Raw genomic sequence first — 26,621 nt, 5'->3', positions numbered from 1 at the left:
CACTAATTCCATAATATGAATTTAATAACTCATGTCAAATACACTCTACTAAAAAAATATGTCTTCAACTCAAAAAAAATTTTAAAGAAAAGCTTTGGTCCTTTCTGAAAATGCATCTTGTGATTTTGTGTTTGTTTCACAGCTCTTGGGGGTGGGAAGAAAAATTAGGAGACAAGAAGATAGTGATTAAAAATGGACACATTTGGACAGCCATTTATGGCTTCACACGGTCATATGCCAGCACCTGATATTCTGAATTTTGTTCAGCTCAGGAATTCAGTTTCTCTGTACCTAAAGTGGAATTTCCAATGGCATACAAAAGCAGAGGGTGAAGGAAAGAAAAAAGGCAAGTCTTCTCCAAACCCATCTGTAAGGTGAAATTTACCCTGGAATGAGTGACTGTGGAGTTGGAGTTGGCCCATTTAGGGCATACAGGCTGATGCTGCTGATCCCACTGCTCCCCATGCTGCAGGAACTCTGGGCAGACTGAGCACTGCGATCTTGGTAATTCAATGGAAGGGTCTGAGGCCTGGCATAGTAATAAGGGGTTGAGTGAGCATCCCGTGGTAATGCTTGAGCAAAAAGCGTGGCATAACTTGACACCTGAAAAGAAAAGGATTTGAAAAGGGAGGAATAATAAAAAAAAAAAAGTGGGAATTGCTTTAAGTGCCATCTTCAGTTAATAGGAGTGTAATATCAACAACACAAGAAATATTTGAAGACCATGTTTCAGCAAAGAAAAATTTTGATGCAATTACCATGACAAAAAAGGACCTTAGAGTGAGCAACAGTATTTTAGCAATACAACTTCTTTTTGCCTGCAAATCATCATTAGCAATAGCAGCAAAAAGCACTTTGGTGCCAGCAGCGCTGCAACTGCATTCTGCTTTCCCTACTCCATTTAAAACTCACTATCACATGGGCAGACATCACACCACCAAGCAGAAAGCAAACATAAAAACCACCCATCTAATATGCTCACAACTTCAGCTGCACGTGTTGGACAGCTCATATTTTTACATATATGTAGTGTAAGAAAACTACACCAAATATTACAGATACTTAACCAGTGTTTTCTTCCTTTCAGCCTCACACACAGATATCATGAAAACAACCTTGAGGTTGTTTTCAAGTTGGTCAAGTCTGGAAAATGATTCTTGAAGACATCTAAAATAAGTGACATACATTTACTATTTCTCAGAAGCAATAAAGGTCTCCTCACCTACCTTGTTAGACTGTTTACGTGGATCTTCACTAAGGCTAAGCAGGAGGTAGAGTATTGACCATTTGTTTTTCAAAATGCCCTTCAAAGAAAGATGAAGACAAAAATAAATAAGTTCAACTCTTGATAAGAACAAAATTCTTCTTAATTATCTAACTTCCTAATAAATATGCATATAAATAAACTTTCCAGATAAATAAGACTAACTCAAAGCCATGTTTTTGAATAAACTGGGAATGTGCAGTGCAACTCTGTATTGCTAATTTTATGAATTTTTCCACCATGTTCAAATCACGAATTCTCACCTGCTCTGACATCAGCAAGCAGGCTCAATTTAAAATTCATAGCTACTCAGAATGAGGTTTATACAGAGTTGAACTATTACCAGCATTCCCACACACTCTCACCACTTAAAACATCTCAGATGCAGCCATTAATTTAACCTAAATTGAAAAAGGAAAATTCTTGGTGAAGTTTTAAGCAAGGAACTATCTTCTCCCCTTTCTCCCCTCTACTCTCCTTTACAGGGAGGCCTCAAAAGTGAGGGTTTTGATTTCTACTACTTCAAATGCTATTTAAGAGACCTACAAAAATTTTAATAACTTAAGACAGACATTGTTAATATGAGACTTGAGGAATACACAATATAGTCTTTAGCAAACAGACACATACAGACTTTTAGAATAACACTGCAGTTTTAGATCTCAGCAGAATTCTGTCCAACTTCAGCTAAAGCCCAAGCTACAGAGTACTTTAAAATGAATGCAAGTATTAAAATAATTTCTTTTACACATGCATGTTCCTAGATATGCTGCTCCATAGCTCTGTGACACTAAAACTCGCACCTGAATCAACCAGGGATATAGAACCTTATGATGGACATTAAGCTGAGTCAAAGAAACTTACACAAATTCCCTCACAATATCGATCAGCCTATGACCTGCAATACTGAGCAATGCTGAATATAAAGCTAACTTGAGTCATATCAACACAGACTGCATCCCTTACGAAGCAACGCAATTTACCAAAGCTCTACATTTTTATATAAAAGGAAACATTCTATATTATTATTTAGAGCATAGTTTTATTATCTTCTGCTTTGATCTCAAGAGCAAGCAAAAAATAGAGGTACTGCATCTGCTGCAAGTAACTAATACAGCAACTGATAAACAAGTGGTGAAGAAGGAGCAGCAACTGCTTCTTCTACTAGCCAGGAGAGAACAAATCCAAGTGCTCCAAGAAGAGTGGTTTGCTCAACTGGCAGGCTGCCATAAAAATAAGCACTGACCTCCTTTCCTGTTTGGAGTAATAGATGAAAGAAAGCTAAAACAGATTCACACACACTTTTTTTGCCCTCTCAACTTGAACTTGCTTTCAAGAGAAATGTTGGAAGAAGAGTCTCACTGATTCAGAAAACATCAATCCCTTTAAGCCCTTCTCTATGCTCACAGGAACAAGAAATGATTGTACACCATTAGCAATAAACCTAACAGCAGATTGAATAATAATTGGTTGTGTGAATTTTAAAGAAGCCATTATACTATTTCATATACACAAGATGCTAGCAGAGGAAAATAAAAGGTTAGAAGGACCTTAAATATTTGAGGAGGCAGTAAAATATCAGGAGATAGCTTGCATTACATTCAGAAGAATAAGCAAACATATAACACAGGCAAGGCATTTTGTTCCAAAGATTATTCATCATGCTCTGCATCACTTTGCTTGCCAAATGGCAATGCAGTACATAAGCTACAGACATGTTACACCAAGTCTGTATTAAGAGTCACCTGCAAAGCAGTGCTCTGCTGTACAAACCAGTGCAATTAATACACAAACCCACAGGATACTGAAACCAGGACAACTTACTCAGTAACGAGCTCCAAACACCAACAAAGTAAAGGGTAAGTCAAGTATGGAAGAGGGGAGGAAGAGAACCAAGTTCTGACTAGTCATACTCCTCACAAAATACCTTTTTTGTAATCTTAATCTTAGCGTTACCATGTTAAACTCAGTGTGTGTTTTCCACACACTAGCATCTTTTGTCAGAATATTGGCAAGCAGTGTTCTTTTATTAACACTGGTGTTAGAGCCATCCAAGTCAGCAAACCCTTAACCTTCAACATTAAAAGATCTGGAGCACTTAAAAATTCGGATGCATGAGAATATTAGATCAGTAAAGTCAATACACTGGAAGGCATTTCTGTAAAACAAATGATGAGAAAATTTCATCAGTTTTACATATAAATTGATCCCTTTGTTTTTAGAGAGCTCCTTTCATATGAAGTACCTCTTCATATAACTTGAACCAAATACTAAAAATATAGCTAGGGTTGAGAGGCATCTCTAGAAGTTGTCTGGTCCAAACCCCCTGTCTAAAGCCGGGTCATCTACAGCAGGTTGCCCATGACTGCATCCAGTCAGGTTTTGACTCATCTCCAAGGATCACGATTCCAACAACTTCCCTAGGCAAGCTGTTTGAATATTTAACCATCCTCCCAGAAAAAATATTGTCCATGACCTGAGCACTCTCCAAAACAACTCTAACACCAGAAGGATGCTTATGAGTGCTTTCAGTTTCTTTACTCTTTACACATTTATTAAACTACCTGTGAACCGAGTTTTCTGTAGAGTTCTGAAAACAAAGCAGCATCTGCTTCCCTTCTTTGTCGCACAACTATTAAAAGAAAAAGAAGTAGATTAAAAATTTGAAAGAAGTGTAACAGCCATGTCATAACATATACTTGTGGTAAATCATAAAATGCAACTAAGAAAGTTTCATAATGCTGGAGTGTTTCATTATTTTTACTTAAACATTGTTTTCACCTTAGCTGCATTCCAGCACTGAGAATTACTGCAATGCAAGTGATTCAATACAAGTATCTGGTTTTCTTAACTCAATCAAAGCATACATTTTTTTGTCCTGGTAAAGTCTAGTCTGTCATTCAGTACATTTAGGGACCTAAGCGACTGAAGATGCAACTGAAAGCAGATAATCATTAAAGAATGTTATAAAAACTACACGCAATTCCTCCAAAACTAGAGTGTAATTGTTTCTATTTTAGGCAGTAATTTCAAGGAAAAAAGTAGCAATGCCATTTGCTGCAAGCCAGGCAGAATTCCAGGATCACACAACTTTCATGCATTATAAAAACAGTAACCTCAAATCAACACCAGTTACAGAAGTACCTTCCCAGAGGAGACACATCTTCCAACTAAGATTTCTTAAAAAGCCACGTTGCATCAGAAAGAGACATGTTAAAAGAAAGCCAAGGCAATAAAGACACCTGAAGAAACTTCAGTGACAAGAAAAATAGCTATTAAAGGTTAGAAATGTTAGTGTTACTGGTAAGTACACTTTGCCAAGTAAGTCATTACTTGTGTGGTATCTCCAAAGTAAATGTAAAGTTGGAAGGACACATTTCCAGCTGAAGTTGGGGAGGAGGATGAGGGAGACAGTTCTCTTCAGAAAACTCGCAACAGGCCCAAAGAATACCAAGTATGGCAGAAAGTAGATACTGTAGATTTCAGTGTTTTGGAGCTGTAGCTAGAGGAATTCTAATGGGCTTATTTGTCTGTCAGCAAGTCACGGAAGTTCTGCATTAGCAAAAAGTACACATGGACCTTAAACCAGTTATAATCACTGACGTCAGCTATCTTAATTCAATCTCTGAATATTCAAAGCTTAAATATGAAGTTTTAATTTCATTAGCACAATTCAAGTAATTGTTTCTGGACATGCTACTGTGCAGCAGAATCTGCTGAAAGCAGTATTTGGCTTTTCAAGAAGAATTCATCACATCCCCTTTGGATACACACAGTGCAACACGTGACTCAGAGCAGTAGAGTGCACAATGGAATGGAAATGCAGCATCTCTTACAAAGTCATAGTCTGATTTTGTTTTTAAGAAGGCGGTTGCAGAAAACTTGTAAAGAAACTGAAGGCAAGTCAGGTAAGTCACAAACCATTCCATCAATTCCAAGGATACTCATTCAGCAAGTTTCACACAGGTGCTCATGAAGTTAATCGTGCCAACGTGCAATATCCCTGAAGTGCACATCTCAAAAATATCAGTCTTTTACTCTTCTAAAAAGCACTATGAATTCATAATTTCCAAGTACTATTAAGGTGAATGGAGTGCAGTATTAGTTGCTCTTTGTCTTCACAGTGGCTAAGATACAAAGCAGCAAGGAAAGTTTAAGCTGAGTATTCAGAAAAATCGGAGCTGTGAATACAAATAGCCACTCAGGAATATTTACTAGGAAATTAATGGCATTTACATCATGAGATTTTCAAGAAGACAGCATTAACAATAGATTAGATAACTATCTGTGAGGCAGAGTTGTCTCCTTTTCAGAGAAATAACCTGATTAACTTCAAAAAGAATTTTGTGTTTCTAAGGAAGGAACAAGATGCACTTACGTTCTTTCTTGATTTTCTCCGCTACAAGAAATTCATCACGCTCAACAGTGGGAGCAAAATTGCTTCCAATAACTCTCACTGCATACTGAAATTGTTGGGCTGCATCAGCTGAAAGAAAAAGAAAACTCTGTCAATTAAGTAGAATGCTGCAGTTCTATTAAAACCAATTTTTTAAAAAAGTGAGACATGAGATTACATTGCTGCATCTGAAAGCAGCAAAAACGTACCCGGTTTAGATCTGGTAACGTTGTGTTGCAATTCTTAGGCACACTTCTAACCAGAGGGCAGTAAAGTTCAGTTTATCATAGTATTAATGTGATATTTCAAACATATTCACCTGTACACACTCCACAAATAACTGCATCAAAATTTGTGAGTAAGTCCTTTCTATTCTGTGCTGAAAGAGACACTGAGGTCTGCCCGGTTACTAGAGAGCATTTGCACACTTAACTGGCTCTGCCCTTCCCCACGGACAGAAATGCTGCGGGACCTGGCACACAGTCACAGTCCAGCTCACACGCCACAGCAATACATTCATGTTCACCACCTACCCGTGGATCTTCACTCAGACATCCACAACAGTGGTTCTACCAGTTTGCGTCTCAGTTTTAGGTTTGGTTTTGTTAAAACAGTTTGAATAGTTTCACCCTTTGGTTCAAAGCCAGCTCAGAGATATTAGCATCACATCCCAATGCATAATGTGACACAGAGGTCACAAATCAGTGACCTCCTTCCACTGCTTCTTCCTAATGCTATAATCCTGTTTTTAATCTTGTTGGTAAACAGCACTGTTTTAGTGCAAGAATCTTGCTTTCTGGGAAAACTAACAGTCTGGTAACACCAAGATAGGGCCAGGTCAGTATTAATGCTTCCACAGCATAGTCATATTCCCATTTATCGACCTGAAAATCAAACAATAAGCCTACAGACATGTCAAGTGCCCTTACAAAAGGTCAGACATATTTTTATTCCTTATCTAGAAACAATTGTAATAACACAAGGAAAAAGGTACATAAGGAAATATCCAAGTGTGCTTGCCACACTTGGATCTTTTTACTTCAGGAAAGAAACCCATCTAAGCAATTCTGCATATTGTCTGTTCTGTACATAACAATTACGTGTACAAATGCATCACATCCTCATGTGTTTTATACAGTCAGTTGAGCAGTCAGTTCCCCAGGAAAACTGCCAAGTAATGCAGCAAAGGTTCAGCCAAGGATGCTGGTCAGGACAAATATGTACAAAAGGAACAGAAAAATTAAATAAGGTAAAGGACCACTAGAAGAAGACATATTTTAAGCATTTATCATCTCTTAACTAATTAACTAATATTTGCAATTGGAAAAAAAAAATTCCTTGGAGATACTAGGAGTCAAATATAGATTAAATGCATTAAAATCTTCAAAAACTTATGGAAAGAAGTTTGAAATTTGAAAATCACAATGTGCTAGATTCTTCACAATGCTCTACATTCTTCTTGAATGTCCATTTTATACTGTCTTGTACTATAAATGTCATCTACTGGTCCAGCACCACCAGAATATAACTGTAGAACAGCAAGCATTAACAAATTCACACAAAGAAATATCTCACACAATCAGGAAAAAAGTCTGCTCAGACAAAATCATTAACATTTTAACAGTATTTGACAATACTGGCCTATAGAAGGAACAAGAGTATTGTTCTGTTGCCAGAGAAGTAAATGCCACTATTACTGTAAGGTCACAAATGTCTATGACAAATGCCTCCTCTACTGTTAGACTAAGCAACCTTTCAACTGCAATAAGGTTTTGAAAATACAAATATAAAAATTTAATAGTACAGCTACAGATGAACTAGGTGTGAAGAGTTAAGTATGAGGAAGTATTTCTGTGGAATTCTTAAGTTTAATCCATGTCAGAGCAGAACTCAAGATTTCAAAAAATATTCTGCATGGCCAATTAAAGTCCAATACTGGCACTAAGTTATCCCAAACAGCGTATGTTCCATTAATTCCTCAACTGTGTACTTCATAGCAGATAGGAAAGGGGCAAGATTTTCCCATAATGGGGAAGTTTTAAGGAAAATTTATTACCTCTTGTAACAACTTTGTATTTCAACACCAACCATACAAGCCTTGTTAAAGCACTGAAACTTAGTATAGCCTTTTCCATACTAACAAGGCATGTGAGAAAGATCTCTAGTTGAAAGACTACAATTCCATCCAACAAACCCTGCTTTTTAAACCTGTTGCACTACTGAAAACATGGAAAAAATTATCTGTTCTTTATACATTACTGATGGGCACCAGCAATTCAACAGCTCTGTAGCAAGACTGGTTTTCTATTTTTTTAATTCAGATTTTTATGTTTTACTCATATCAAGTCCAGCTTCCTTTTTACAAACAAAATTCCCTGCTGTGGGTGTTTCTTCAGCAACTATTTCTCATGAATTCATAAAATACCTTCAGTACCCAAAGTGATTAAACATACCTTAATATGGATATGTGTCAGCACAATAAAAACCTCACACAGCTTATAACAGGCACATCTAATTGCTTCCCTCCTCAAAGAATCATCATTATGACAGCAGACATACTTAAAATATACAGCCATCTATCTATTTGAACATCTTTCATTAGAAAATGATTACAGCATGACTCTGTTACATAACAGCAAGCTCAATATATCTGATAAAGCTGTCTGAAGGCTAAAGGGGTAAAACAACATTGATCATGACTTGATTTCCAGAGGTCTGATCTGAGCAGAGAATGCAGAGACAGCCACTTCTCCTCAGACTAGACCCCTTAAGTAATACACACACAATTAATGACACTGATAAGCAGCCACAGAGCTGAACGTAGAACTGTCACTTGTGAATCACAAGAAAAAATATGAAAATTTAAAAACTGTCTCCTTTGAACAAAGCAACCCATCGATCCTTCAAAGATCTATACTTCACACAGCCATTCAAACTTTCCTACACACAAGGCAGTATTAGAATTGAACTACTTCAAAAGCCAGGCAACAGCATTTCTAAAGCTGAAGAAAATACAAGCATAGCACATGAAAAAAAAAGAAACAATGCATAGAAAGACTCTGGTTGTAAAGAAAGCAGGGAGATATAGGACTAACAATAAAATTTAAAGGAAAAGTTCACAAGACAAAGAGATAATTAGCCAATTATTACTTGCAAGAAGGCAGCATTTCAGAGGATGCGCTGAAATTCAGCAAGACTTTTGCTACAAAGAAGCTTCTAGCATTACCTATAATTTCAGGGAAGTGAATTGAAATTCACTTTATACTTTTACATATTTCTTTAAATAAGGTTGGTTATTGGTCAGTTAAGTTTCCAAAAGTGGGCAGGGTGAAATCCTGAAAAACCTAAGTAGTAATTGAAACTGTTGTTCCAAATCATCATGAGAAAATTGTTTCCTGAGAAGAAGACATTTGGTTAGTTAAATACATCTATAAACAATTTCTAAATTATAGGACCATGCTAAAGAAAGCTTAGCTAAACCAGTTTCTTTCTTTCTTGAAAGACCTCAAAGATTAGCAAACTCTCCAGTCAGCTGTCCATCATCCCAGACAACCATTTTCCTTAAACACAAATACAAAATTATTGTATAACAATTACACTCTAAACTGCATTCAGTGCTGTAGGAATGGTGCTGACCAGGGAAAAATTATTGCTGCAAACTACTTCAGATACAGATGCTGCCAAAAACGCATATTAAAGAAAAAAAACAAAAACTAAACAACAAACTTCTTTCCAATAACAAAGTGCTTGTTGCAAAATTAAGCTGGGAAGAAAAGCTGTAAAGCTTTTCACCTTCTCACACATACCATGAGTACATATGATGTTTGCCAAGACAGCAATGCTGCTGTATCTCCTCTGTTTTACTCACATCAGATGTTCTACATTACTATGAAGTATTACCTGGGGAATTGTATTAACACAGCCTATAATGACAAACTAGAGGACTAATCTCAAATGCCATTAGCAGTACTATTTTGCTCTTGAGGAGAATCTACGTGCACTGTGAACAAAACTGCTTGTTCCTGTAGAAAACACTGGGTTTGAAATGTGCAATTTTAGGCCCAGCCTGGTTATGACATGCAAGGTACTGCACTGGGTTGAGGCAGTCCCAGACACAACTGCAGACTGGCAGGACCCACTGAGAGCAGCCCTGCTGAGAAGGACTCGGGAGTTCTCATGGATGACAAGCTGGACATGAGGCAGCAATGTGTGCCTGCAGCCAGAAGGCCTGATGCACATCTTGGCTTGCATCAGAAGAAAGGTGGCCAGGAGGTCAAGGGAAGTGATTCTCTCCTTTACTGTGGCCTCATGAGACCCCCACCTGCAGTGCTGCATCAAGCTCCGGGGTGCCCAGCACAAAAAGACTTGGACCTGTTAAGAGCAGATCCACTGGAGGCCACAAAGATGGTCAAAGGGCTGTAGCATCTCTCCTGTGAAGCCAGGCTGAGAGCGCTGGGGTTGTTCAGCCTGGAGAAGAGAAAGCTCTTTGCAGAGCCTTATTGTGGCCTTCCTGTACTTAAAGGGGGTTACAAAAAAGAGGGAGAGTAACTTTTTGCATAGGCAGACTAGGACAAGGAGGAGAAACAATTTTAAAATAAAAAAGGAGACATTTAGATACCATGCTAGGTAGAAATTCTTTACAGTGAGGATGGTGATACACAGCAGACTGCCATGAGAAGTTGCGGATGTCCTGTCCCGGAAGTGCTCAAGGCCATATTGGATGGGTTTAGAGCAACCTGGTATAGTGGAAGGTGTCCCATCCCATGGCAGCAGGGCTAGAACTAGATGACCTTTAGGGTACCTTCCAAATGAAGCCCTTCTATGACTCTATGAAATCATTACTGAAAAAAATAAATTTTACATCAGTCTTCTGATTTAGTTAACTATCTTAAACTTCTCCAGACTTCTTTCTCACAAAGGAAAATAAATCAGCATAAGCACAAAATAAAGCCCAAGCCACACATATTCCCATATCCTTCCTTACTTAGAAGTTGCCCACAAACTTTGATGCACAGCACAGGAAACATTCTTTAATTCTGTTAATATGGCTGGCTCTTGTTGCATTGCTAGTAAACAGATTTGAGTACTGTCCCACTGGACTATTAACAACTCTGTCATAATCTTTTCAGAACTTTCCCTCACTGTGAATTTTTGACTATTTTGTCAACTCCCATCTGCTCTGTTATTAGCATAGGTAAAACTCCCTCCATATCACCCTTTGAATGAACTCTATGCTTTTTCCCAGACATGAAATTTTAACATCTATTCCAATAATTCAAAGTTTAAAACACCAAAATCAGACAGCAATAACAAAACTGCCACTGACACTCTAGAGATTAAATTGAGGCCACAGTATGGACTTCAGGTAGCAAACTGCTCCCCAAAGACTGAAATGCTACTTTACTTTCTAGAGCATGCACACCTCCAATAGTACTTCGGCACACAAAAATTTTCTTAGCTTTCAAACTCAAATAGATTTAGCTCGAGTATTTACAGCAATACCATTTGTTTCCATTGGAGGCACTAAGAGTTCTTAGTTTTAAGATTACCAGGAGGTTTGTGAAAGACAGCTAAGGACAACAAGTTCTTTGTCAGAAGGACTAAAATCACTGTCCAAAGAGAGGCATGAAACCCTGTATAACTGCTGTAGCATACACACACAGGAGAGGAAAAGAAAATTATAGAAATTACTGCACAGGTAAGCAAGCTCCCTGCAAGATCAGGTGTAAGTATAAAAGTGAGTGGACAGCCTGGAAAAACACAGAAGGTAATATAAGGTCAGTGCAGTAATTCTTAGACACTAGGAGAACATGTGGAAGAGAGAGGTCAGCAGCAGCTCCAGCTGCAGGGGCAGAGACCCCAAACTAATCACAGTGGCTGCCTGCAGACACACAGCACCACACAAAGCTTTACACCCCTCTGTGAGGACTGGCTAGAGCACAGCGACAAAAAGTTTTCAAACACTAGTTTTAGGGAAAGAAAAGTTTAGGTAGTTTTTAAAAAAACAAAACAAACACCTAAACAGTTCTTCCACATAGACCTTGGACAGTAGACCTTGTAATGAATTTCTCAGAAGCAGAACTCTTTTGCAAAAAAGTAAATCCCTGTAACTAGGCTTATGCAGCTGACTGGTTCTGGAAACAAAGCAAGCCCTCTACTTAGGGGATGATCCCAAAAGGGGGAAGCGAGAGAAGATGGCTCCACCACTGAGAGCCTGAAGTCATAGTCCATCAAACCACAAATTCACTTCAACATAAATCTTTAACTAGCAGAGAAGGTGGAAGCCTTCTAAGGCCATCACAGGCAGAAGCAAAAAATTCCTTGATGAGGGTTCATGGAAGACTTCAGGCAGGGGATTGCACCATGTAGACTTGGAAGGAGAGTAATCCCACTTTACCCTTGAGTGAACAATTATCACACAGGCATTATATAAACTGAACCCTTCATCTCCTCCTCCAGCTGTAGTTTCCTCACAAACACAACAACACACAAGCATTGAGAAGGAACAAAGGGGGAACAAAAATTCTCAAGGAGAAACCCAGGGAATGCACAGGCAGCAACAACCATTAAATCATCAAACATCAATTCCTTTATTATTTACCAATTAAGTTTCACTCAATTTCATCAGTACCTTGTACTTCACATTCACAGCAGGTAAACTACACAAATGGTCTAAGATGGATGCTTTCAGCTTCTTGTTTTGAATTGTTAGGAGAGATTTCTCTACTAAATTTAAAGATCTCTTAAGTGTCTCAGGTTTTTGCCCCTGAACTCTGCAGGAGTACTTGAGCATCATAAACTACTTTCTGAAGACTAAACTAATAATACTTGTAAAGTTTGCTTCAAAAAAGAGGATGTGTATATACAAAACAGCCTAACTTGACCATACACAAGGAGCAGAGAAGCTGCCCACAGACCACTAACCACACACTAATACCTTACTTCAAACTTACCCTGTGCTGAAAGGAACAAGAACTACAAGCCTGAAAAACACCGAGATGCTAAACAGCTTGTCCAGTGGGTTCCTTACTGCCTTCAGATACATGCATCATCCTCGACACAGAGGATGCTAGTGATAACAAAACTACCTCATTGTCTTCTATGTATTCCTTGGACCCAGATATCAATGGGGTGGGGGGGAAAAACCACCACACACACCTTTCATGACTGAGACTTTCACAGAATTTTTGACTTATCAGTCTCTGTGCATTTGAAGTCTATAGCTGAGCTAACACGTACAGTTGACTGCTTCAAGGGAAATCCTGTCTCAGAAGGCTGAGGTTTCAGTGCTAGCATCCCTCCTAACAAAGGAATAAAGAGCAGGGTAAGAATAGGCTTCCCATCTGTCACATGCATAAAAACATGGGTGATAAATGTGGCAGACAACCCACTTTTTTTTTTAGCTGTCACTTCAAAGAAGTCCTCACATAATCCTCAAGTGCGCAGACAAGCAGACTACAGGTTGCACGCAGAAACTTACTGTGATTTTGGCCAAAATTTCCACTTTCATGAGTCAAACATAGAAAGGATTATAGTTACATTATCAGAATCCCAACACACATAAACAGGTTCAACATTTAAAAGAATAAAAATACCCAGCTCTCTTGCGTGTTTTTGCACATACTGCTTGTAAATAAAGTTATTATTCCAGTCAGGAGATACAGAGAGGTATCGACACTATGACTTCAAAAAAAAAGCTAGATCCTAAGTTGCTAGAAGTGAGCCATCTCACCTCAATACTCATACTTCAGTTGATACTCAGAGGTTTCCATTTCTGCTCTCATGATCTGTTTAGCCTTTATAAGTATCACAGACTTAGATAACACTAAGAAACAAGCTTAGATTGAGTTTAGATTAGACTCCAAATCTAAGAAAAAAAGAGTCATGAAGAAAACAGGACTAGATGTTATAGAAATAATGTCCTTGAAAAGGCATCCACTAAAGCAATATAATCTACTTTCCAATTGTTTTTTAAAATTTGTTTTTGGAAATAGAACGAGTAACTAGCACAATAATGTGAGATTTCTGGTAGCAAATGTTTGAAATACTCTTAAACAAGAACATACACCAATTGTATCAGAAAAAAGTTTCCAAAGAATGTTAAAGGCAAGTAAGAGCTTTACAAAAAGAGCTAGAAAAGCATCTTAGAATTGTAGTCTGATGTGAAGTACCCTTTAAAATACAGTTAAAACACTTGCTAAAAGAAACATGTGGTTACAGAACACAAGTGGCTTTAAACAGTTCAGAAATTACTGCTGACTTGGTGGAGATAGGAGAAGAGTAGAAATTTGCCATATCCTGATAAAATCTTACAACAGGAATTCCTAATACAGAAATACTATAGATTCTGAAAAAAAAAATACTGCCTTGCAGAAGACTTAAAAATGCAATGGAGAAGGAAAAGATTTTGAAAAACAAAACACAGCAATCAACAGCTGTTGATCATAGAATTATTCAGGTTGAAAAAGACCCTTAATATCTTAGAGTAACATGGAGTGTTTTCTGTGAAGGAGTCCCTACTCAACAGTTCAGTGAAGACAAAGATTCCAATTTCCTACCAACTTTACCAAGGTTCTCAGATGAATCCCAGAATCACAAAATGGTTTGTGCTGGATGGGACGTTCAAATACCATCTAGTCCACTTCCCCTGACAGGGGCAGGGACATCTTTCACTTGATCAGGTTGCTCAAAGCCCCATTCAATCTGATCTTGAACACTTCCAGGGATGAGATTCACAACTCATCAGGGCAACCTGTTCCAGTGCCTCACAACCTCAACTGTAAAAACTTTACTCTCTGTGTCCAATCTAAACATACCCTATAACTGTTTAAAGCCATTACCCCTTGTTCTGTCACTTTACGCCTTGGTAAAACATGTCTCTCTCATAAGCCCTCTCTAAGCACCAAAAGGCCACAATGAGATCTCTGAGCAGATCCTTCCCCTGGCTCAACAACCCCAACTCTCTCACACCTGCTTTGGAGGAGAGGTGCTCCATTCCTTTCATCATTTCCATGGCCCTCCTCTGGACCTGCTCTAGTACATCCACATCCTTTCAGAACTGGGGGCCCAGAGCTGCATACAGTACTGCAGATGGGGCCTCACAAAAGCAGAGCAGTGAGGGGAGAATCACTGCTCTCTACCTGCTGTCCATGCTTCTTTTGAGAATATGTTGACCTTCCAGGATGCACGTTACTGTCTCGTCCAATTTTTCATCCACTCCCCCCATCCTTCCCTGCAGGACTGCCCTCAATCCACTCATCCCCCACTCTCTACAGATACTGGAGATTGCCCTGACCCAGGGGCAGAACCCTGAGGCTCACACAGGTGTGCTCCTCAAGCCTCTCAAGGTCTCTCTGCACCACACTCCCCTCAGCACATCACCTTCACTGCTCGGCTTGGTGTCATCTGCAAACCTTCCAAAGGCACTCTCAAGCCCACTGTCTATGATAGTAATAAAGATATTGATCATTGTCAATTCCAATCCAGACCTCTGAGGGACACTACTTGCTACTGATCTTCATTTTGACATTGAGACAGTGACTACAACTCTTTGGATGTGGCCATGCTGCCAGTTTCAGCTCCTCTTTCACCAAATAGTTGATCCATTAAACCCATACCTCTCCAACTGAGAGACAAAGATGGGGTGTGAGACCATGACATGCTGTCTGCAACAGATGGAAACAAATTCTGAGAAACAGACAACATATATATATGTGTATATGTGTATATGTAACCTTGTTACACATTTCCTAGATTTCTAAGATAGCAATAATCCACATGTAGGCCATGTTCAGTAATTTTTTACAACAGGTAATGCTCAAAAGTCTTAGTTACTATCCTGAAAATATCTAAAGGGATTCGTCAGAAGTAAGGGCCATGGAGAGAGAAAAGAATAAGGGACTTGACAGCCATTTCTAATAAGGGAGAAAGTCATCTCTCATACAAGAAAAAAGATGCAATAAAAGCTTCTGCCTAAGTTTCTCTAGTGAGCCATGCTGATAAACAGAGCAACTTAAAAAGGAGATTCAGCAGATGCACGCCTTCCTTTCCACCCCTCCGACTGCTTACTAAAAACAGTCTTCGCCTTGACTGCAAGGGAGAAACTTACGCAAACAGACCAGAGATTCATTCCCCTGCCGGAGACTCACAGCAGCATCAAGACACCGAGGACCTGTAGCGGACCTGGCACAGGTCAATGGCTCCACTCGAGCAGGCACCGGCGGCAGGCGGAGGTTCCTCAACCCGTACACAGAGCCCCCTTTCGCCCAAACACCCCGGCACCGGTGCCCCGCTCCCCGAAGAGGAGAGCGCCTTCACGAGCCGGCCAAACGCTCCTGGGGAGCCGGAGGAGGAGGGCACGAAGCCGTCCCCAGCCGCCTCCCGCCGCAGGGCTCCGGCTCGCAGGGCCGCTGCCGTGCCCGGCCGGCCGCTCAGCGCTGCCCGGGCTGTCACCCCCGCGCCGGGAGGCCGCCGACGCTCCCCGCCGCGGGGCCCAGCACCTCTCCAGCCCTGCCGGGGTAGCCCCCGCGGGCTCCGAGCGCTGCCGCCGGGGGAATGGCGGGGGGACGCCGTTACCTTCGCTCTTGCCCAGGATGCGGCAGCAGAGGCTCTGCAGCAGAACGTTGGGGGATTTTTGGTCCGGAGTCGCCATCGCCGCGCGGGAGGCAGGAGGTGGCGCGGGGGCCGAGAGCGGGCGGCAGAGCCGGAGCACGGCGGGGCGGCGGAGGGAAGGAGGGGGCGAGGACGCGCCGCCCGGTCGGCAGCGCAGGGAGCCGGCGGCACCTCCCGCTCCCGCCTACGGCGCCATTTTCACGGGACCCGCCGAAAGCCGCAGCCGCCGCCGCGCACCCACAATGCCCCGCGCGGCGGTTCCGGGGCAGGCGCCGCCCCGCGCGGCGGGGCCCGGGGCGAGAGCGGCCGCCGTGCCCGGCGGCGAGCGGCACCGGCCCGGGCCAGGGCACCTCCCCGCGCTCGGAAACGCCTCTCAGCCAGCCCCAGAGTCGCTGGAATCACGTTCCATCAAAATACACATTCCCTGCAACGCAGCTCTTCTGACGAGTGCAGGAGGCGGAGGCCTTCTCAGGCCATCGCGGGCAGGAGCGAAAAAGTCCTTGATGGAGTGGAGGGCTTCAGACGTGGGGTTGCAGAATGTAGACACGGATGCAGAGTAATCCTCTTGCCAAAATAGGTTATTTCACCCGGTGTGCAAGGGGCCAGTACATACACAGAGTCGAGATGTTTGATTTATATACAGTTTTGCACTGAAAGGGGTGCTGGGTGGCAGATTCACAAAGTCACTATCCCAACTACCAAAACTTTTTATTATTTATAAATTTAGTAAACAAAGGAATTAGTATTTATTGGCTACAAGTTCGTAGTTCTTAATTAGTATGCTCGCTTCTATTAATGATACCATTGCTTCTCATCACTATTAGTCCGCATTCTTAGTCCGCCTCTTCTTTTGAGTCAGTGGCCCTGAGTTAGGTCACAGTCTCGTCCTGCCAGAATTACTTTTCACCCAGTCGGAACTGATTTCAGCACAGTTGCTGAGTTGGCTTTGTTATTTACTTCTTGATCTTGAAAGTTCTGCTAGATGTCCTTGGGACATCTAAATTCTGCATTCTTTGTGTCCACCATCAGTGGTATATCCTTCCCAAGTTTTGTTAACCTCCCCAGGTCTCAGGTCATTGAAACATATCGAGCCCTAAACCTTAAAGCAATTCTTCCAACAACTAATTTGTCTTTCTGCCACCTGGACATTACCTACAACTTTTTAGCTGCTCTCTGTTTCACAGATTAAATCTCCTTTTTTTTTTTTGTTGTTGTTGTTTAGGCTTGAAAGTATACAAAAATCAAACATCAGAGAACACACTTCCTTTAGAAATATGTACATATTCCACATTTTGCAACAATCCCACATTAGCCATAAATGCAATGTACAGACATCCTCACAAACATAACATACAAGTGCTGAAAAGGAACACAGCCAAGGAGAACAAAAATTCTAAAGTAGAAACTGAGGGAATGTACAGGCAGGAACAACCATTAGATTGTTGAAACTCAACTCTTTTTTGTTATTTACCCATTAAATTTAGCCCAATTATATCACTACCTTATATTTTGCATTCATAGCAGGCTAACTACACAAATGGTTTAAAATTAAGATTTTCACCTTCTTGTTAGGAATTTTTACTAGAAATTTCCCAACTAAATTTGAAGATCTCACAGGTATCTAAGGTTTTTGCCCCCAAACTCCATAGAAGTAATTGAACACGGTGAATTACTTATGGGCAGGTCAGGTTCACTTACTGCCCTGTGAGAAACAACTGTTCACTTTGAAAATTTAAAAAGGTTTACTAAACCTTAACAAAGATACAACAAAGGACTACATAAAGAAAAAGCTGCAGTGCTGGGAACTGCCCCTCATGCAGACCACACGTCCAGGTATCTTCAGGATGGATGCTCAGTCTTCTATACCCCTGGGGGGTTGCATCAGCTAACTCTGGCCCCTCCCAAAGTCTGTCAGTCAGCTCTTCTTTGCCATTTATCAGTGGAGACTGCTGTCTTGTAACTTGATTGAAGGTCAGGTGTTGCCATGCCGCACCCCCGAAGCATCAAGCTTTTCCATTCCCAGCTGCCCCATGTGAGGGACACATGAGCACACTTTCTTTTTACCTGTCCTAGACCACCCCGTCTGTCTGATGGCAACAATACAGGGGGGAAAATACAATACAGGGGGGAAAAGGGAGCTATGGGGAGAACAGAGGGCATCTAAACTACAACAACATAACTATACATCACTAAATCTTTTCTTAGTATTCACACAATAGTTATCTTTTAATTGCGAGAGCCAATCATCTCATATCCATCTATAACATCCCCCCAGAGAAGAACACACTGTGGGGTGGCTGCACTTCTGTGATTTGCTGCCTTGGGGATCAAGGCTCATTAGTGGCTTTGTAATGACGCTAAGTAATGACAAAGGGCGAGTCTGGAAAAATGTGTGAGGATGCTGCACCCACGTGTGCATATCCTGCTGTGCCCTGCAGCTGGCTGTCCTCAGTCCCTGCGGAGTGCCTGGGCTCCGGCTGCAGGGCAGCATGGGGACAGGGACTGACAGCGCACTCCTGGCTGGCCTGTGCTGCTCCCTGGGACCTGCTCCTCAGACTTGTCACCCCTAGCATAGACCGATGTTACCAGGTGTCTGAGTTCCATCTCTGCAGTAAATTCATTCTGTGTCCAGCCCAAAATACATACTTAGGAAGTAGTTATTACCTTTGTGCTGCTGGAGTCCTACGTAACCTGTAAGGAAATGCTGCAGCAGCAGCAGCCAGGTGGGCTTGGTGCACTGGTGGCTGTGAACAAATACATTCCTGCTGTGCAACACGTGGTTTTCTGACAGCCCCTGTTGGCTTCATTGTCTCCACAGCCACAATTTTTTGTGTATGCTTTCTACAGGCATGTACACATGGCCTTTCATTATGGGAACATTATGGATGTAAACATGGGTTCATTGCTAGCATTACTGCTAGAAACAAATCACAGTGGCAAGCCAAGAACTGAAACACATTGAGGATGTATGGCAAGGTGTTGCTTGGAATATTCTAGTACAAACTTTCATCGCCTCATCACTCACACTATAACTCTTCAGTTCTTCGTGAAACATTCTTTAGATTCTTTTGCTTCTTTTTTTTTTTTTGAGTAGTAAAATAGGAGCCACGACTAATAAAGTTACCAGAACTTTATCCCATGTAAATATGGGTTTTAAGCTTCATTTTCAATAATTCTGAAGTAAAGAATTCAAAGATGGTGTGAGCTTTATTTTTTTTTTTTTGTACTGAACAGCAGAAGAGTCTCTGTTCCATTTTTCTGCCCAAAGCAAACACAGTTGTGCTACAAAGGGCTGGTGACTCACCACTGCTGCTAGTCATTTCAGATTTAGATTCCACCGTGGAAGGTGTTAATCTAGCAAGCAGCAAATATGGTTCTCATATGAGGCGAAAAAAGAAAACTTTGGCAATTATATCTGGAAGTAGTGTTCCTTTATAAAACCTTAACATTCCAAGAGAATCCAGTCACTCACAAATATCCTGTTACTGCTTTTAAGTGGATATTACTTTCTGGTCACACTAGTTCATTTTAACTAAGGCACTTGTGTCACTGGTCTGAAATCAGAACACATTACAGAGCAGCAGGGTGAGAACATGCCATTGGAATTGGTGCTCTCAGGCCTCCTACAAGCAGCAGTACAAACACAAACCTAAGCTTTTCAGCTTCAGCACAGCCACGTGCTGTGTTATGCTTCTGTAGTAGTGTGTTGCCACATTTCTCCTCATGGAGAAAAGCAGGGCACAGTTTTCCCAAGAATATTTTCTGGGATTCACATTCTCTGATCAGAGAAAGAAAACACAATTCACTTGCTGTGCCTGTGTTGTGCCAAAGTAGAATGGAATATGGACTGTTTACCCAAAAGTGAGGATGTTTTGTTCCCTGGCCCTGTGTCGGACTGTCTGCTGACAGTCACGGGCAGTCAGCGAGAGTCATGGAAGAACGAGGATGAGTGCAGTTGTGAGCATGTGAGCGCATGGCAGATTCAATTTTAGATTTATAGAATAAAATACTTCATCAACCTTCTGAAGATGGAGTCAGATGCCTCATCATTTTTCTCTCCCCCTGGCCTGGGGTCGCCCATGATTTTTACAATAGCAATGTGATAGCCAACCATTCTGTTACATTATTGACAATGTATTCTCTCATTTCTAGTCTCTTTTTTTTCTAAGGAAGTGAGGCTTAATGCAGTTATTCTGTATGTCAGTGCCTCCTCATAGCTCCTGGATCCCATCATCAATTTTAAACAAATTCAGCAGAGGGATAGTTCTTAAGGCTATTAGTAAAATTTAGAATGGAATTCAGCAGCTGAGAGTACTAAGGCTCAAGTCAGTCCCCCCTTGAAAAGAAAGGTAAGGGAAACTTACTTCTCCCTGCTGTGTTTGCCCTTAGCAAAGCAGCTGATTGGTGTGTACACACCCTGGACAGATAGGACACATCCTAGCTCCAAGCCACCTACAGTACCAGCTCTGCTTGCCCAGCCTGATGGATGGATGATTTAAGAATTGAAGGTGGAAGGGACAGAGAACTCTGGAAATAATGTTGAAAGAAGTCAGGAAGAGATAAGAGGGATGGAAAATAGAGGGAAACTAAGCTTCATTATTGTCACTCCTCACAGACCTCCTTGCTTTTTTTGTAATGGAAAGAATGAATCCTAAAATCCTGTTTAGAAATGCTAATTATGATAAAGCAGGTTGCTAGCACATGCTGCTTATTGTGGTTTTACCAACTCTGGTACAGGTATGATTGTTTAAATCAGCTTTAAAAATCTCATTATGAATAAGAAAGAAAAAATATAAACTATTTTCTTACTGTATAGCTATAATCTTAGATCACCTTGCTGCTTGGTCTCTCAGCATTGGACAATAAAAAAAATTATGGCTGCTCAGATTTTTCACAGTACATAATGTTCATCAGTTAGCAGTGTTAAATGTGTGCTTTTAAAGTTATGACAGTGTCTTACAAGAAAATCAGCTCATCCTTAGAAGGTTAAAGGTACTTGTGTTTCAGATCTGCTACTTAAAGATCATATTTCTGATAGTAAATAGCTGTATAATGAAAGAACATGCAATGAGATCCAGCAGGAGGTAAAAGCTGAAGCTTGCCAAAGTAAGGCTAGAAACAAATGACAGTTTTAATTCAATAAGGATATTCACTCACTAGAGATAGATGTTTAAAAGCATGGCACTTTATTCATATCTGAAACATTTTAAAGCACCCTTCTAGTACAGGCCTAGTGACCAGATATGAACTGACATGGGAGCTACTGAGTTGCATTTACATTCTGCACAAGATCAGTCTGCAGGGTATCATTGTCCCTTTTAATCCTAAATCATCTAAATCTAATCAACAGTACTAAGCAAAAAAAAAAAAAAAAATCTTATCCTTACAAAAAACCCTAAGGATTAATTGTGCTGGTTTTGTGAACTCTTCTTTGGTTTTGCCTACATGGCACAATACCTTAGACAGCTCTTGCTGTTCATGGGGCACACCAAAAGCAGTAGGGAATCATGCTTTGCACCTCCAGCATTTCACTGTGCTGGACAGACTTTTTAATGTGTCATGTAGCCAACGTTAAAAATTACAGTGGCTGGAAACAGGGATAGATAATGTCTGTGCCTTAGTTAGCATATGGCAGCCCTGGCAGTACAGCAGCTGGGCCTCTTCTGGCTCCAGCACCATGTGGCTTCTGCCCCTAAGCGTGTATTTTCCACATAGGCAATCTCATAATGGCCCAGAGCCCTGCTATGCTGAGTCTGCAGCAGCATTTAAAGGGTATTAAGCAGATCTCATTTTTGAAAGACCATATGTTTTAGGATGATGTTCTGTGACTGAGTTTCAGATGCATGTCCCTGTGCACAACTGGGGCTCAGCTGAAGAGAGCTTTTAATCCAGTTTAACCCTGCTGCTCCTGTTAGTTCTGCATTGCAGCCTATTTGTCGTGACTTTCACAATATTACTACCATCTCTCAATTTTCAAACTCTTCAGCTGATCCCCTGTTGACTCAGGAGCCTGAAGCACATTCCATAATGTGCTTCATATACTTACAGAAAGTCTACTGAATTGGTGTTAGTCTATCAAAAAAGAAACTTGTGTTTCCCAATACTTAAAGAGAGGCCAGAAACTATGGTTTAATTTTAAGAGCAAAACAAAGGACATTTTAATTTTTTTCTTTGGGATTTTTATGCAATACTTAGACTAAAATAACAGTTTTAGATCAAGAATGGGTCAGGGTGGAAGTGACCATAGCGGGTCGGTCATCTGGTCTAACCTCCCTGCTCCAGCAGGATCATCCCAGAGCACATTGCACAGGATTGCATCCAGACAGTTCTTGAATATTTCCAGTGAGGGACACTCCACACCTCTCTGGGCAACCTGTTCCAGTGCATGGTCACCCACACAGTAAGGAAGTTCTTTCTCATGTTCAGGTGGAACTTTCTGTGCCTCAACTTCTGCCCAGTGCCTCTTGTCCCATTGCTTGGCACCACTGAGCAGAGCCTGGCTCCATCCTCTGACACCCTCCCTTCAGATACATTGACACAGTCCCTGTTGTGATGCACTAGATAGTTAATTGGATGCTGCACTGGGTGTTGTGTTACATGAATGATTCCCCTTCCCCTCAGATGGTTTGTCGCTAAGGTGACCTGTTCCCTGTAGCCCCTCCCTTCGCCCCTCCTCACTGGCGTCCCATTGGCTGCGGCCTTCCATCCCCGCCTCCCATTCCGCGGGTATAAATGTCCCTTGGGATTGGAATTCGGTCTCTTTTTTCACCTGAAGCCCTACGATGCAGATGTCCCTTTCCAGCTAATAAAACAGGACATCAGAACCACGTGGAGAAAGAGCGCTTCTCGTCCTTTACTTCGTCCATGTAGGATCCGTGCTGGCTTAAATCCCAGAGTAGCCGGGGGGATTTACAGCCCAAAACCCACGGTTCCTTCAAGTCCCCTCTCAGCTGTCTCTTCTCAAGGCTGAGCAGGCCCAGCTCCCACAGCCTTTCCTCATATGAGAGGTACTCCCGACCTTAGCCATCTCTGAAGCCCTCCACTCCAGGAGCCCCGTGTCTCTCTAGTTCTGAGGAGCCCCGAACTGGACACAGCACTCCAGATGAGCCTCACTAGGGCTGAGTAGAGGGGCAGGATCCAGATGAATAACATTAACTATCTAGGTAAATAATACTAGCTCTCCTATAAACTGGAAGTAGTACTGATGTTTTGCATCTCAGGACAGTTGTCTTTCTGCTGCTGGTGGCTTGGCTGTCTGAGAAGTTTCTTTTTTTTTCCAGTACTCTTTAGTCATAAACAGAATTCCTTTCCAACAGGAAGCTACACAGACAGATGCACATTGAAGCCCACTCCATATTAAATGTTATTGATCCCACAGAGGTAGACACCATTATAGATCTTTCTAAAGAACCATGTAGCTGCAGCCAGCAAACAGATTCCAACAAGCTCAGTAAAACTACCTGACATTTTCTTAGTCCTGTGCTGTCATATCACAGTCATGTTACATATATGGAGTTTCAGTAAAAAAATCACATCAGATCATCTTCTGCCAGCAAGTGATTCCATGAAAATGTTTTGCAAGAACACTTCTATTTTGTCAAAACTCCCCAAAATACTGTCAAAATATTTTTGAAAGTTAAAGCAACTTTGTGACAATTATTTAATTTTAAAAGTTGGAGAAATAATTTTGGAAGGGAGCCTGGAATGAAGCCCTGTAATAAAACTGAGTTAATATTTCTAAATATATATGTTTCATTTTGAACAGATCATCAGTTTTGACCATATCTGGCTTCATTATTTTAGAGTGAAGATTTTTGATCTTTATCAGCCCTAGAAAAAGGTGTGTGTGGGGAAACTATCAAAACAAGGCACGGAATAAAAAATGGCATGTCCAAACCAGTAAAAAAAGATGTGCTAATGTATTTGTAAGGAAATTTTTTTCAATAAATTTGATAATATCACTAGGCAAGCATAACTCATTAAATACAGCATAAGTCAATAATACAGCTCTACAAAGCATTGTGATTCTATGCAAGCAGGAATGACAAAATAATTGGTGGTTTCTGATTTTTTTTTTTTATGGCTGTTTTATTTCACTTTAAAACAATAAAGTCAGGGATGGGGTTTTATGATATTATTTTATTTTACCTTACTTTGTTTATTTTAACCTTACTTTGTTTACTCATTTCCCCAGGCATATATTTCTCATTCCAGTAGCAACTCTTCATGTCTATGTGAGCTGAAAGCTTCAAGGTCAAGGTTTGGGTTTTTCCTTACATCACAAGGAAGAAGAGAAAGTAACCAGTTGGCAAAGGAGGAACCAATTGGAGGAACCAACCACGTGCTTTTATTTTAAATGTCAAAAATATTAATGAACTGATAAGCAAATGTCATCTTGTGATTGTACACGAGCTAGCTGTATTTAAGCAGTTTTCTGACAGTGTACTTTTTAAGGGGTCAGTCTGAAGATTTCACTCTACAATGCTTTTTAGAGTGTTTATTGATTTTTCTGCTGTCCTCTCAGTGTTTGGAGAGTTTATCCTGATGCTCATTTTTTCCTTTCCAATGAGCTAGTCAAGAAAATGAAGTACTAGCTGTGTCCCTAGCTGTATTAAATAAATACATTAAATACATATATTTAAAAATAGAAGGAAACATTTTAATTTTCTTTCCTGCAGTACAGCAATTAGTCACTTCGTAACAATGTGTACCATGCTTCCAGACAGAAGTGACTGTCAAGGTAACAATATCCCCTGCAGAATACATCTTCAGCTTCATCTTCCTACAAATATTGGAAGAAAAATTGCTACTCACTTTAGTGAACTCCTTGTATTTATGAAGCTGATTATCTATCTCCTGAGGTCCCCTTCATACCAGCCAGAGCTTTTTCCATTGCAGCTCTTGAAGATTGCTCGCTTCATTCACACTATTGGGAGGAGTCTGTATATGACTCTATATATTTTTAAGGAAAAGCAAGCAAACTTCAATCCATAGCCTTCTTAAGAAAATAAGAACAATTCCTCGTGTTCCTGCCTGCCACATTCTAGCCTGATGTTTATTATCCCACATATCTACATTAGTGGATATGGCGTTTTTCTCTGTTTCCCACGTTAAACTACTGAATCATTTTTCTATGCCTGGTTAAAAAAACTACCATATTTGATGAGGTGAAGAGGTGCAATAAATAGGCCTAACCAAGTGACATTTAAGGCTTGAATTTATAAAGGCAAGTAGGAATACATGCCCCTATTGCTGTTAAAGCATTGGTGGGTTTTAGGCTTGTCTGTGAACCCAAGCCTACATTACATGCTTGTATTAGAGGAAGCTGTAGACTTCCCAAGTGCAGCTTATTACTACCACTGTTGAACTGCTAGCAGTTGAGGGACAAAAGGAGCAGCACTGGTGCTGCAAAGATTTGCCAGTTCTTAGGTGTGTGCTTTAGCAGGGGAACCACATTTGGTTCCTCCATGCATTTCAATGTCCTGAGGCAGGGTAGTATTTCTGTAGGTAACTTCTTGTATGTTATGCTGTTCAAAGATTTCTTAAATAGAAAATCTAGTGGGTTAGAAACTAATCTCAATACTTCCTCCCTTCTGAAGATCTGTAGCAGTTAAAAGCATATTCTAGGAGAATCAGGCTCCCAGAGACAGAAATAAATACACATGAACGATACAATCAGGTAGTAACTGGAGCCTTTCAGAATGAGGTTTGTTGACTCTATTTCTTGGGTTTCCTCTGTGTGATTAGATCAGCTCTAAACTGAGAGCCTGTGTAGCCATATCCTGTGTTTCCATTTATAATGTCAGATAACACCTTCCATCTCAGGATGTCTGTCCCTGCACATATATTTTTAGTATTCTCTGAGGCAGAAAAGGGTTATAATCCCCATTTTTATACACAATAAAATATAGAAATGTAGACAGGCAGAGGTGAAGCATTTTGTCCAAGGTCATAAGGAAAAAATCTGCCCAGTTCAGGAATATAACGCAGATATTCTCTTTTTCTTTAACTACGGAACTATAGTTCCTTCCTACTTAGAATGCTCTCAGTGTTTTTAAATGCTGCAATTATCCTTTGACTGCTTTCTATTTAAAGACAGGGATATATACTCAGCATTTCTCTTCAAGGCACAACAGCAGCATATATTTGTTAACAGATTGTTCAGGTTTCTCCAACCTCCTGAAGAAAGAAGTCATTATTATCTTTCTAGGGCCAATATGGAGTTAAAAGTCAGAAAACCCTCTTATCCTCAATATAAGAAAAAATAGTGAACACTGTATTCCAGATAATTCAGAAAAAATACTTTTTCTCATGAAAATTGGAATTCACTGGATTATGATTACAGTTATC

The 26,621-nt window shown here is 40.7% G+C and overlaps 1 protein-coding gene across 1 annotated transcript in view; it reads right to left on the bottom strand.

Moving 5' to 3' along the window:
• The window catches only part of TUBGCP3 (tubulin gamma complex associated protein 3), a 48,680-nt gene extending 32,176 nt beyond the window's left edge, over positions 1-16,504 (bottom strand). The window contains exons 1-5 of the mRNA XM_038140201.1: positions 16,236-16,504; positions 5,643-5,750; positions 3,829-3,896; positions 1,227-1,304; positions 386-603 (exon numbers count right to left, since the gene is read on the bottom strand). Coding sequence (XP_037996129.1) covers positions 386-603; positions 1,227-1,304; positions 3,829-3,896; positions 5,643-5,750; positions 16,236-16,311 — 548 coding nt within the window. The 5' untranslated portion in view covers positions 16,312-16,504. The remainder of the gene's footprint in view (positions 1-385; positions 604-1,226; positions 1,305-3,828; positions 3,897-5,642; positions 5,751-16,235) is intronic.
• Between the last annotated feature and the right edge of the window lie 10,117 nt (positions 16,505-26,621).

Source organism: Motacilla alba, chromosome 1 (genome assembly GCF_015832195.1).
Source record: "Motacilla alba alba isolate MOTALB_02 chromosome 1, Motacilla_alba_V1.0_pri, whole genome shotgun sequence".
In the NCBI taxonomy this organism is placed as follows: domain Eukaryota; kingdom Metazoa; phylum Chordata; class Aves; order Passeriformes; family Motacillidae; genus Motacilla; species Motacilla alba.
This window is presented reverse-complemented; position numbering and strand designations above follow the sequence as displayed.